Source organism: Mustelus asterias, chromosome 23 (genome assembly GCF_964213995.1).
Source record: "Mustelus asterias chromosome 23, sMusAst1.hap1.1, whole genome shotgun sequence".
NCBI classification, from domain to species: Eukaryota; Metazoa; Chordata; class Chondrichthyes; order Carcharhiniformes; family Triakidae; genus Mustelus; species Mustelus asterias.
This window is the reverse complement of record NC_135823.1, coordinates 48,631,910-48,644,638: the sequence shown is the minus strand read 5'-3', so window position 1 is coordinate 48,644,638 and position 12,729 is coordinate 48,631,910. Positions and strand designations below refer to the sequence as shown.

At 42.9% G+C, this 12,729-nt stretch overlaps 1 protein-coding gene across 7 annotated transcripts in view; it reads left to right on the top strand.

Moving 5' to 3' along the window:
* crebbpb (CREB binding lysine acetyltransferase b) overlaps positions 1–12,729 on the top strand; it is a 153,755-nt gene that overhangs the window by 73,949 nt on the left and 67,077 nt on the right. For all 7 annotated transcript variants that reach the window (XR_013500682.1, XM_078240494.1, XM_078240493.1 and 4 more), the window contains exons 14-17: positions 30–449; positions 1,561–1,740; positions 3,099–3,282; positions 3,813–3,931. Coding sequence is in view for 6 of the 7 variants with exons in the window: in XM_078240494.1 (XP_078096620.1) it covers positions 30–449; positions 1,561–1,740; positions 3,099–3,282; positions 3,813–3,931 (903 nt within the window). In the remaining variant the exon portion in view is untranslated. The remainder of the gene's footprint in view (positions 1–29; positions 450–1,560; positions 1,741–3,098; positions 3,283–3,812; positions 3,932–12,729) is intronic.

Genomic DNA, 12,729 nt, shown 5'->3' with positions numbered 1-12,729 from the left:
GATATCTTGTGCTTTTCTTTTTGGAGCAGACTCAGGCACCTGGCACTTCACTTCCTTTGAACAATTCTGTAAGCATGATAGGACTGCCCAGTTCTCAGATGCATTGTCCATCGGTTTCTCAGACAACTCTCCGGCAAACCCCTTCTCCTGCTTCTGTCTCTGCCTCTGTTGTTGCTACTGCTGCTGGAAGTATACCATCTATCCAACATCCACCACCATCCAACATGAGTTCTCCTCAACCAACAACTTCCCAGTCTCAGGCCTCCACTCCAGCTTCCTCCTCAGGTCGAGCCTCAACACCAACTCCAGTGCGGAGCACAACCCCGAATCAGACTCCACCTCGGACCCAAACTCCAACACGGCCTCCAACTCCAGTACAGTCTCAGCAGTCGGTAGCAACACCACAACCAATGCAGCAAGCCACTGGGCCACCGCAGCCTGCCACTCCTGTAAGTAGTGTTTGAGAAATAGAAGTATGAGAGTTGTAGCTTCTGATACTTGTTGAATCAATTTGTTTTTCTTCCACCCTGGCAAATACTTAATTGCTGTTTCCCCAGTAACTTAAATGTCATCAGAAATATGGAGAAGTTATGAACGTTGCATATTGAACTCTGACATTTTCAGTGTTCTTTACAGTTACAGATCTTGTTAATCCATGAATTTTGGCTGATCTGGAAATACTCCTTGTTCTCCCATGTCTAATCAAATGTATAAAAAACACATGATTGAGCTATCAAAAAAAAGTTGCATTCAACAAAAGAGTTGCAGTCTTTAGAGGCCTTTTTTTAAAAACTGAGTGACACGTTCTTGCGTGGAATTTGGGTTTGGCCAGTCGTAACTTGGTTCCTATGAATATGGACCCACATCATGAGACAGCTTTGTGCTGAATTAGCAATCAGTCTGATTGGGAGTGCTCATGGGTTGAAAATTATCCACTTTCTGAAGTGCTTTTCCAAAGGTGAGGCAAAGCAGTAGGAGCCATGACTCTGCCTTTTATATATTTGTTGGCAGTAGGTGCCCAGACTCTGACCTTTTCTACCTGATGAGTATAAAAGATTAAGTTAATTTTCTTAATTGGCCTAGAAGTCAAGAATGGAAATAGTTGCCTGCCTTTTGGGAAGCTGTGTGGTAAAAAGACATTTTTTTTTGGTCTCTTACTAATATTAAACCCTGCTTCTCCAACCACTACTTGCAATATTAATAAACCTGTTGTCACTCCTATTGATAACTTTCTAAAAGATGTATCCTGGATGCAAAAGGATTAGATATAAAACTAATTCTATCAACTGTTAATTATGCCAAGATGTTCAATACATTTTGAAACTTGGATGTCAAGCATCCCTCCATTTGCACAACAATTTAATTTGCATTTAAAATTCAACTTTGCCACTTTTTACTTTGTGTGCTGTAAATGGTAGATAATAAGTAGTTATTAACTATGATCTATGTTGTATTCACCAACTTTGCATGAGTTAGTTATAGGTTACTTTCACAACTGCTCGTTGTACTTTGTAGATTTTTTACAGTTGAATATTTTTATTTTCCTCCCAAATTTTAAAGCTGTCTCACTCTGCAGCAAGCGCAGATGGTAAAGTAGCTACCCCAGCCTCTGTGGCTAGTACAGACACAAACTCACAGCAGTTGATAGCCGAAGCACCACTGTCTGAAACCAAACCAGAAGTCAGAGTTGAAGAAATGGAATCAGAGGTATCGGAAACCCAGACAGAAGTCAAAACTGAGGTACAAAGACTAGCACATGTCATCTTGACCTTTATAAATGTAGTAGATATAATGTTATCCCTTAGTTGAAGAAATATGGTATTCCAAAATGAGTTAGACACTTTCTCAAGTCAACTTTATCTTTTCTTGTGTATTAACCTTTTTTCAGAAAGGCGGTGGGAACCAGTTGTAGTTGACCTGAAGAATCCTTGCTACCGTATCAAGAAATCTTACAGGCATTAAATTGGGATCAATACATATAATGTAGGCTACCAATATAGTGTATTGACATTTGGCCATCCATAAGTTCCATTTGTCTCTCTTGTGCAACAGTATCTTACCATTAGTGGATTTATTTTTCTCTGTCTTGAACAGCTATGGATTGGCCCCCAGCCTATCTGAGGGAATAAAGTTTTTGGAGTTAGAGGAATGCAAGGTATGAATTAGGACAGGGATGGTGAAGCAGACTGGGGTATTATCTGCAGCAGAGCAATGGAAGGACTTAAAGACCCTAATATGCAAGTTACTTAACTGGCACACGGTGACATTTGGTGAGCATAAGTAATGACTGTAGGAAAGGACGGTGGCCACAGAGCAGCCGGAATTGAAGTTTGAGAGGCTGTTTAAGAAATTGCTGCCCAATTGGTCTGAAAGATGCAGCAGTTGAATTGATTAACCTGTTTACAGTGAATGCTGAACATCAAATGCCAAGACTACAGACTTATGTTTACGAGAGACTGAACATAAGAACATAAGAAATAGGAGCAGGAGTAGGCCTCTAGCCCCTCGAGCCTGCCCCGCTATTCAACAAGATCATGGCTGATCTGAAGCGAATCAGTTCCACTTACCCGCCTGCTCCCCATATCCCTTAATTCCCTTATCGATCAGAAATCTATCTACCCGTGATTTAAACATATTCAACGAGGTAGCCTCCACCACTTCAATGGGCAGAGAATTCCAGAGATTCACTACCCTCTGAGAGAAGAAGTTCCCCCTCAACTCTGTTCTGAACCGGCCTCCACTTATTTTGAGGCTGTGCCCTCTAGTTCTGGTTTCCCTTCTAAGTGGAAAGAATCTCTCCACCTCTACCCTATCCAGCCCCTTCATTATCTTATATGTCTCTATAAGATCACCCCTCAGCCTTCTAAACTCCAACGAGTACAGACCCAATCTGTTCAATCTCTCATAATGAAGCATTTGAGAAGTCTCGTTAAAATCTTCCAATTGTCTTATTGGTTTTGAAGTCTATTGTTACAGGCTCTTAAAAGAAAAATGCAGCACAATTTATGAATGTTAGTGTAATGGCTGAAAGGGCCAGTTAGACATGAGACTGTGTAGTTATTGCCATGTAAAAATGTCTGTTTTTCTTCTATCGGCAGAATGATGAAGTGTCTTCATGTCCACAGTTGAAGGAAGAGAGTAATGAGAGTCTTGAGATTAAGCAAGAGCCCATGGAGGAGGAGGAGAAACCAGAGGTTAAAACTGAGTCCAAAGAGGAGGAGGAGGCTGGCGCCAATGCATCTTCTCAGTCATCGGCATCACCACCTCAGTCACGCAGAAAATGTAGGTGTTTGTGGGTCAACAAAAACAGCTTATTCAGATATATTCTGCAGATGTGCTGAAGGATGTTATTTTGTTTGTGAGGAGATGTGGGATTCAAAAATACAATATGAAGGAATTCAATACAGCCCTCCAGAACATTACCATGACTTGGATAGGAAGTTTTATATTAGGATTGTCACTGTGTGTGAACTCTTATGTACATGTACTATATGTACTATGTACATACTCTATGTACTATGTACATCTATGCTTTGTGAAACTGTACATTGTTTTGCACTATCTGAGTTTCGTAGGTATTCCTATTCCAAATGGCAGTTACAGCCTGAGGCAAGTGTTTGTTTAGTTGATATCTAGATGTTGTCACTCCTGATGTGATCCATAATGTTAAAAGCTACCTTTTCATTAAAGCATAATTAACTACATTAGAGCTGCAATGTGCCATCATTCTGGTGGTGAGGCAGCATAACACTCTCTGAAACAAGGTACAGTTCTTCGGTCAGCTGATGTCATTTTCCATTGTTTCCTGATAGTTTTCAAACCAGAGGAACTACGGCAAGCTCTTATGCCCACACTTGAAGCATTGTACCGTCAGGACCCAGAATCATTGCCATTCCGGCAACCTGTAGATCCCTCACTTTTAGGAATTCCAGTAAGTACTGGTAGCTAAATACTATTAACTATTTTACTCTGTGCAACTGGAAAAGTAACTAAGGACAATTTTCTCTGAACTGAATTTAAGCCATATTTCGAATTAAATGATTTTTGTAACAATAATGGATTTTCTGTAGCATGTTAAAATAAGTAAACCTGATGTGTTAGCCTGGCACAACTGGTCGCATTCTCACCTTCAAACCCTTAATCTAAGCTGACACTTTGTGAGGTACTGAGGAAATGCTGGAGGTGCTGTCTCTCAAGTGAGTTGATAAACTGATGCCATGTTTGCCAATTCAGTTGGATAGGATCCCGTGGCACTGATCAGATAAGAGTAGGACATTATCCCAGCTTCCTGGCCAGCATCTGTCCCTCCAACACCAAACAAAGTAGATTAACTGATCATTGACTTAATTGTTATGCTGAGCCTCACTTCATATAAATTGACTGCTACATTTGCCCGCATAATGGGACCACAATTCAAAAGTGATTTATTTGTTTTAAAGAACTTCGAGATGCTTTAAGGACATGATAAGATGTTATATAAATTCAAGGTCAGTTTTTTTTTCTTTTCGTGAAAATGAAACACTTGACCCAGCAACATAACATTCCACAAAACAGAACTAACGTGACTGCTTTTAATCTAACTTCAACTTGATGGCAACCAAACTTTATTACTTCATTCCTAGTGAATTCAGGGAAAAATTAATTGGTAGGATTCACTGATATCAATCTCTACTGACTTCTGCACGGCTTCTCAGTATTTGAAGATGTTCCATGGAAGTCTTTATGGCACTGGATCCAGTTCAGAAGTTAGTTTTTTGAGTAAGCCAAAAAATAAAGTTATTTTGTACTCCACATCCCTCATCTAGAACGGGGAGAGTATTCCAGGAGATCTCCAAGACCACACAATTGTGGCCATCTTCAAAAAAGGAGACAAGACCGACTGCGATAACTATAGAGGGGTATCTCTGCTGTCCACCACAGAGAAGGTCATTGCAAGAGTTCTTCTCACTTTCCTTCTCCACGTGGCTGGAGATCTCCTACTGGATGCAGATTTAGTCCATCAAGAGTCACAATGGACATGATCTTCACAGCAAGACAAGGCCAAGAAAAATGCAGAGAGCAGCAGCAATCCCTATTCATGGCCAACTTTGACCTCACAAAGGACTTTGACTCTATCACCCGGGAGGCTTCCTCCTCAAATTTGCTGCCCAGAGAAATTGATCGCCATCCATCACCTGCTGCACAATGATATGCAAATCATGATCCTCACCATCAGATCTGTCACAGACCCAATACAAGTGCAAACTGGGGTCAAGCAATGCTTTGTCATCTCAGCAATGTTCTTTTCTATCTTACTCGTCACAACACTCCACTCTATCTCCAGGGAGCTCCCCACTGGAGTGGAGCTACTCTGCAGAAAAAATGGGAAACTACTCAACCTATGATACCTCTATTCCCGAACTACAATCACCCAAACCTCAGTCACCTAGCTGCATTCATCTCCAAACTCCGTGGGCTGGGGATCAGCTCCTCCTTCTGCGACTGGATCCTGAACTTCCTAACCCGCAGACTCCAATCAGTAAGGGTAGGCAGCAACACCACCTCCACGATCATCCTCAACACCGGTGTCCCTCAAGGCTGTGTCCTCAGCTCCCTACTATACTCATTATACACCTATGACTGGCCAAATTCCCCGCCAATTCAATTTTCAAATTTGCTGATGACACCACCATAGTGGGTCAGATCTCAAACAATGCGAGACGGAGTACAGCTCAATGTCAACAAAACGAAGGAGATAGTCATCGACTTCAGGAAGCATGGTGAAAAACATGCCCCTGTCTACATCAATGGGGACAAAGTAGAATGGTCAATAGCTTCAAGTTTTTAGGTGGCCAGATCACCAACAACCTGTCCTGGTCCCTCTGCTGACACTATAATTAAGAAAGCCCACCAACGTCTCTACTTTCTCCAAAGGCTAAGGAAATATGGCATGTCCGCTACAACCCTCTCCAATTTTTACAGATGCACCATAGAAAGCATTCTTTCCAGTTGTATCACAGCTTGGTATGGCTCCTGCTCTGTCTAAGACTGCAAGAAACTACAAAGGGTTGTGAACGAAGCCCAGTCCACCACGCGAACTAGCTTTCCATCCATTGACTCTGTCTACACTTCCCGCTGCCTCGGCAAAGTAGCCAGCATAATTAAGGACTCCATTCACCCCGGACATCCCTCATACACCTTCATCCGTCTGGAAAAACATACAAAAGTCTGAGGTCGTACCAACCAAGTCAAGAGCAGTTTCTTCCCTGCTGCCATCAGACTTTTGAATGGACCTACCTTGCATTAAGTTGATCTTTTTCTGCACCATAGCTATGACTGTAACACTACATGCTGCACTCTCTCCTTTCCTTCTCCATGAACGGTATGCTTTGTCTGTATAGCATGCAAGAAACAATACTTTTCACAGTATACTAGTACACGTGACAATAGTAAATCAAATCTGTGTGCGGACAACACTGGAGTATGCACACAGAGGCCAAGCCCCAAACTATTGTCAATGCATTCATAGAGCAAACTATTGTTAACGCGTTCGCAGAGCTGTATGAAAGTATAGACCTTTCTGAAAGACAAAGATCCCCTACCTCCGTGCTCTGGCTGCACAACACTACTGGCCTGTCTATCAAAATCCACGTGAACCATTGGCCAACATTGATCATTTCTCTTAATGTAATAACTGGAGGCAATTCGATGTGACTGCAACAACAAAGGTTTTATTAATCTGTGATAACTATTTACACTCCAAGTCTGACAGAAGCATCACAGGTCTGCTCTTTTCTCCTTCCTGTCTCCAATTGAACTCCTCCCAGTCACCAGGGCATGCTACTAACTCCTGATTGGCCTGGCTTCCCAAGCTCCTGTTCCATAAGGTCTGGCCCGATTATGTGGCCTGCAATGAATCGCTCTTTATAGGGGCTACATTACCATATTCCTTCCTCCTAACTATTGAGTCCACTCGTGAGCGAAAACAAAAAAGAAACACCATATTACGTAGGCAAGCAGGCACTATATCATATTAGGGACACCCAAGGGAAATCCATTAACAAGTCAGTGGGTCCAGAGACTTCTAGATTCTTGCGGAATTCTGCAACTCTGTGCAGGGTATTTCAGCAGCCAATGATCCCTGTCTGACAGGTGCAAAAGGCAAACTCAGCTCGGGATCGACATCTTCCCCGGTGCCACCTTCCTCCTTGGCTATTGAAGCCAGAGACTGCCTTGGCTCCACAATGACCAAAGCTATCCCTGGTTCCATGGCTGGTCCACATAAACCCACAGCAGGACACATCTCTTGGTCTCGTGGATTAGGCCCAGTTCTCTTCCTCAAATGATCCACGTGTTTTCACTCAGTGACCTTGTACTTCCAACACCTACGAAACTGGTCCCGTTCTCTCTACAATTCTTCCTCGCACCCAGGTTGGTGCACCACCCAAGTTTCTAGTCATGACTTGGCCGTCAACTTCAAACACTCTGTCTCCATTCTTTGAGTCATGGTGTTCTTTCTGGAAGGCTTGCCTAGCTTCTACCCTCCATGACAAATCTGGAAATACCAAGTCCAAGTGGGTCCTCAGATGTTGTCCCATCAATAATTCAGCCAGCATGACCCAGGTGATAGCATGAGGCGTAGTGTTATATGAAAATTAGAAACTCACCAAGCATAGTGGTAGTGGCCTTTGAGTTTGCTTCTTCATAGAAACGTTAAACATTTGTGCAACTTGCTCTACCAAGCCATTTGAGGCTGGGTGGTATGGAGCTAACAGGACATGGCAGATATCGTTTGACCTAACAAAATGGAGTATCTCCTCAGCTGTAAATGCTATGCCATTGTCTGACACTAAGACCTGCGGAGTACCATGGATTGCAAAGATCTGTCGATGATGGCTGCAGTCGTGGTAGACTTCATTAGCTGGACATCTAGCCACTTTGTGTATTGATCACGATGAGGAAAGGTCCCATGAAGTCTATATGCAGCCACGACTGTAGATGTCCTGACCACTCCCAGGGATACACATTGCCGGTGGCGATGATGACACCTGGGTCTGACAACTCGAGCACTGGCTGACCATTGTTTCAATTTCCTTGTGTATACCAGGCCCCCGACATGGCTTCAGGGTAATGCCTTCATCCTGCTTTGCCCAGGATGTGCATTATGCAGTTCCTGGAGTAAGGGTTGTTACCCCTGGGGTAGCACCATAACACAGGATCCCTCACAATAAAAAGTCTTTGTTATCTCATTCCTGTAAGTAAGATTACATCTGCTCTGCCTTATCTTGTGCCAGCCTTTAAGCACCATCATTTTAACTTTGGAGAGCAGTGAATCCCTATCGGCCTAGGACTTTATATGGGCAGCTGAGACCAGCAATGTGTCTAGAAAGTGCAATGCTAGCACTATTTTTTGTGGAATAGGTGGCGGCAGTATAGTCTGTATGTAAACGACAGAGGGAGATAGCAGACCACATCTGCGTTCACAATTTATGTCGCTGGTCTATGCTGGAACAGTAAGACCCATCTCTGTAACCTTGCAGAGGCAATCGGTGGCACATGCTTAGCCTCTCAGAATAACCCCAACAGTGGCTTGTGATCCGATGCAATGAAGTGTCTACAATATATATATATTAGTGGAATTTCTTCACAGCATTGATAACCACAAGGCTCTCTATCAACTTGAGAATATTTCTTCTCAGCATCAGAAAAGGTTCTTGATGTGAATGTAATTGGCCTTTCTGTTCCATCTGATACCTTGTGGGAAAGGACTGCTCCCACTCCATATGGCAATGCATAACGGGTAACTACCAACAGTTTGCTTGGATCAAAATGTACGAGTAGTGTTGATGACTGTAAGGCTTGCTTTACTTTAGAAAAGGTCTCTTTCTGCACCTCTCCCTATTTCAATCACTGATGCTTCTTCAGAAGCTGGGCCAGAATCACAGACCAATCACAGAATACCAGGGCCAGAATCATGGACCCATTTTGCAGAAATCTCCCATAATAATTAACCAAACCTAGGAAGAGCTTCAACTTTGTCACATTCCTAGACCGTGGTACTTCATTAATAGCTTTCAGTTTGTCCTCGAGGGAGTGCAACCTCTTGACACCTACCTTGAAACCGAGGTACGTAACCTCATCCACTTGAAACATGCATTTCTCATGTTTTAACATATGCCCACTACTTTAAACCTTTTTAGGACCTCTTCCAGGTTTTCCTGACACTCCTTAAGGGACCCTCCAAGTATACCACCATTTTGGGGATTTCTTGTAACGGGCTTTCCATGGTGTGCTGAAAGATGATGCAGACAGACAACACACCAAATGAGTGCAGTGATATAACCCGTTGAGTGTTAATTGTGACCAGCGTTTAGGAGTCTGCATCCTGCTCAAGCTGTTGGCATGCATGACTTAAATCTAAGTTGGTGTACTTAAGGTCACCTACTTTTGCATAGAGATCCTTTATCCTTGGAATGGGGCATCAGTCTATCTGGGCTCTTCGGTTCACAGTTAACTTGCAGTCCTCATAGATTCTCGCTCTGCAATCTGGCTTCAAAATGGGGACTATGGGCACAGCCCATTCACAAGGCTCTACTAGTTTTATGACACCTAAATCTTCCAATCTTTCAGAGCTCTGACGAAGGGTCATCCAGACTCGAAACATTGGCACTATTCTCTCCCCACAGATGCTATCAGACCTGCTGAGACTTTCCAGCATTTTCCGTTTGTTTCAGATTCCAACATCCGCAGTATTTTGCTTTTATCTTCGTGGTAACTGTGCTGCCTGGTTCCTGTTGGATACCAGTACTGCAGCTGTCCCTATTGTCTTCAGCATCTCTCCAGTGTAGGTTGATAAAATGGCCTCTGAACGACTCAACCTCAAGGGTTGCAGCCCTTTCTGGAGGTGTCTGAATGCTTGTTCTCTTATGACTGTGGCCATGGATCCATTGTCAACCTTGATTTTCAGGGTACTGGCATTGACCATCAAGGCAATCTCGGTAGGTAACATCCTGTTGAGTTAGACCTGGTTTAACATGTACGTTTTGGATCCCTTATTGGGTTCCTCAGCCAGTTGGTTTAACAGTATTATTTTAACCATTTTTTTGTGCATTCTGTAACACCTGCTTTGCTCTGCCCCAAGCCTGCAAATTACCCTTTTGCTTGCAGCGAAAACATGTAAAATGTTTACACCAGCACACTTCCTGGGAGTGCTCTCCCCCACAATGAAAACATGCTTCCATCCATGGTGTGCTACCCCTCCCGGACTCTACTGTGCACTTACATGGGCTGTCCCTCGCAACAGCCATTTCCTGCCACAAACGGCTCACCTGTTGGGCACGCCTTGTAATTTATTCATGCCTTGCTTAGCACATTCAGTCACCTGGGCCATCTCTACAGCTTTTTCCGAAGAGATTTTGGTACAACCGGCAGCTTTTTTTTACTGTGAGGCTGTTGATCCTGCAGACCAATTGGTCTCTCAGTATCTTCCCCCAAAACTAGGCTGAATTCACAACGCTCTGCTAAACATCGCAGTCTGGCCACAAACCCAGAGACTATCTCCCTTCGTTCCCTCATGGCAGAATGAAACTTGTACCTCAACATGATGATTGAAGGTTGATGATTTAAGTATCTTTGACCAGTCCCACTATTTGACTGGAAGACTTTGTTGTCCTGAGTTTTGGGTGATGTTTGGTTCTTCACCAGACTGTAAGTCTGTTTTCCCTCCGTAGTTTTTTTTAACCACCTGTGGGTAATGGGCGTCGCTAACTAGGCTAGCATTTGTTGCCCTTGAACTGAGTGATTTGCTTCCCACGCTTCCGATACATAGGGTCTGGCTCGTTCACATGACCTGTAAAGGACCACTCATAAAAGAGGTCACATTACCACACATATCTTAGGATCCTACTCTCTGCAAGGGCAAACATCCAAAATGAAACTCATCATCGCCTCCAGTGCCACCCATCGAAGGAAAAGAGTGTTTGATGACAAAGTCCTCAAACCTGGCGTAATTCTCATAGTCTTACAGGGTTGCAATGCTATCTGTCCTTCTGTATGCGTCAGAGACATGGACAACCTACAGCAGACACCTTAAATCCCTGGAGATATATCACCAGTGTTGCCTTCACAAAATCCTCCAAATTCAGTTGTAGGATAGGTGCTCCAATATCAGTGTTCCCTCTCAAGCCAATATACCCAGTATTGGGGCACTGGTTATGGTTAATGAGTTATGTTGGGCGGAGCCAAATCATCCACATGCCTGAAACAAGATTCCCAAAACAAACTGTTTTTACTCTGAGCTTCATGGCAGCAAGCAATTACGAGGAAGGCAGAGTAATCATTTCAGGAGTGTCCTCAAAGCCTCCCTGAAAAATGTAACATCCCCACCAATTTGTGGGAATCTCTTGCTCGAAACCATCCAACCTGAGAAGAAGCATCCGTGAAGGTTCCAACCATTACGAACATTTCCCAACGGACCCAGGTGGGCACCACATGTAAACAGTGGAAGGAGTGTACCAAAATCCGAGCACCTTGTCTATCTGCCTCATCAAACACTAGCTGCCCCACCTGTGGCAGAATTTGACTTTTTAGTCACCTCAGGACACACAACCATGGAGGGGAAGGAAGTCATTCTTGATCCCGAGGGGCTGCCGAAGGAGGAGGAATACACATCTCTTCAAAGGTGACTGCAGCTGAGACCTAAAATTTCAATACTCTACATTCCAGCATAGATTGCAGAAAATAACGTTGTACATAGCTTTTAAAAGAACTGACATTCTATTTCTATTGTATGCAGTGCAAATTATGATTATGCAGCATTTTATGATACAAATATATGTAATATGGAGATAATTGCTTCTGTACATTGCATTTGCCAACCCAATAGACGTTGCACATGCTAACTAAATATTTAAAGGTTGGGGAAATAAATTAGTCTGCTTTTTTTTTCCAAAGATGCACTATAAATGTGATCTTTCCTTTGCATTATACACAATTATCTAACCTCAGCTACGGTACTTCTATCTGAGATATACTGAGTGCACTGTACATGCAAGTCTTTCGTGATGAATGTATGCGACCTTGGTTTGTCCAAGAGAATGTAGAGCTTTCTGTTTCATTGTCCTCGAGTCTTAATAAGAGAGACTGTCTGAACTTGGCAAAATACTACTAAATCAAATAGTGTCAGTTTAGTGTTCATTCTTTGTTCTAGAGGAAATAGTGGTTTAGTGGTTTGTCTGAGAAAATGAAAATCCTACTTTTTCTTATAGCCACAGATCAATTTGATATCAGTAAATTGCAGCTTTGTTAACCACACACCACCTCTTTCGTATATGATTTGTAAATTGTAGTAGGTTTATTTATCCAAGTCAGACTGTAATTTAGAATTCATTATCTTTTCTCTTGGACGGTTAGTAAGATAACCTTGTTTGAATAACAAAATCAAGTAGGCAGTTATGAACATAATGCTGATGTTTGAAAGATTACTCCTGAATCCAAATTACAAGTAGCGCATTAATAGAAAACTCCCCTGGATCCCTTATAAAAATTACCTCGTTGAATATCCTGTTCCCTTTTTGTCTGTGATACATCAGTAGGGTATTGCAGGATAACAATGTGTTCAGATATCTGCACTCATGAAGCTGTTTGGGTCAGTGTTTTTCAATCATCTACAACAAGAACAAAGAAAATTACAGCACAGGAACAGGCCCTTCGGCCCTCCAAGTCTGCACTGACCATGCTGCCCGACTTAAC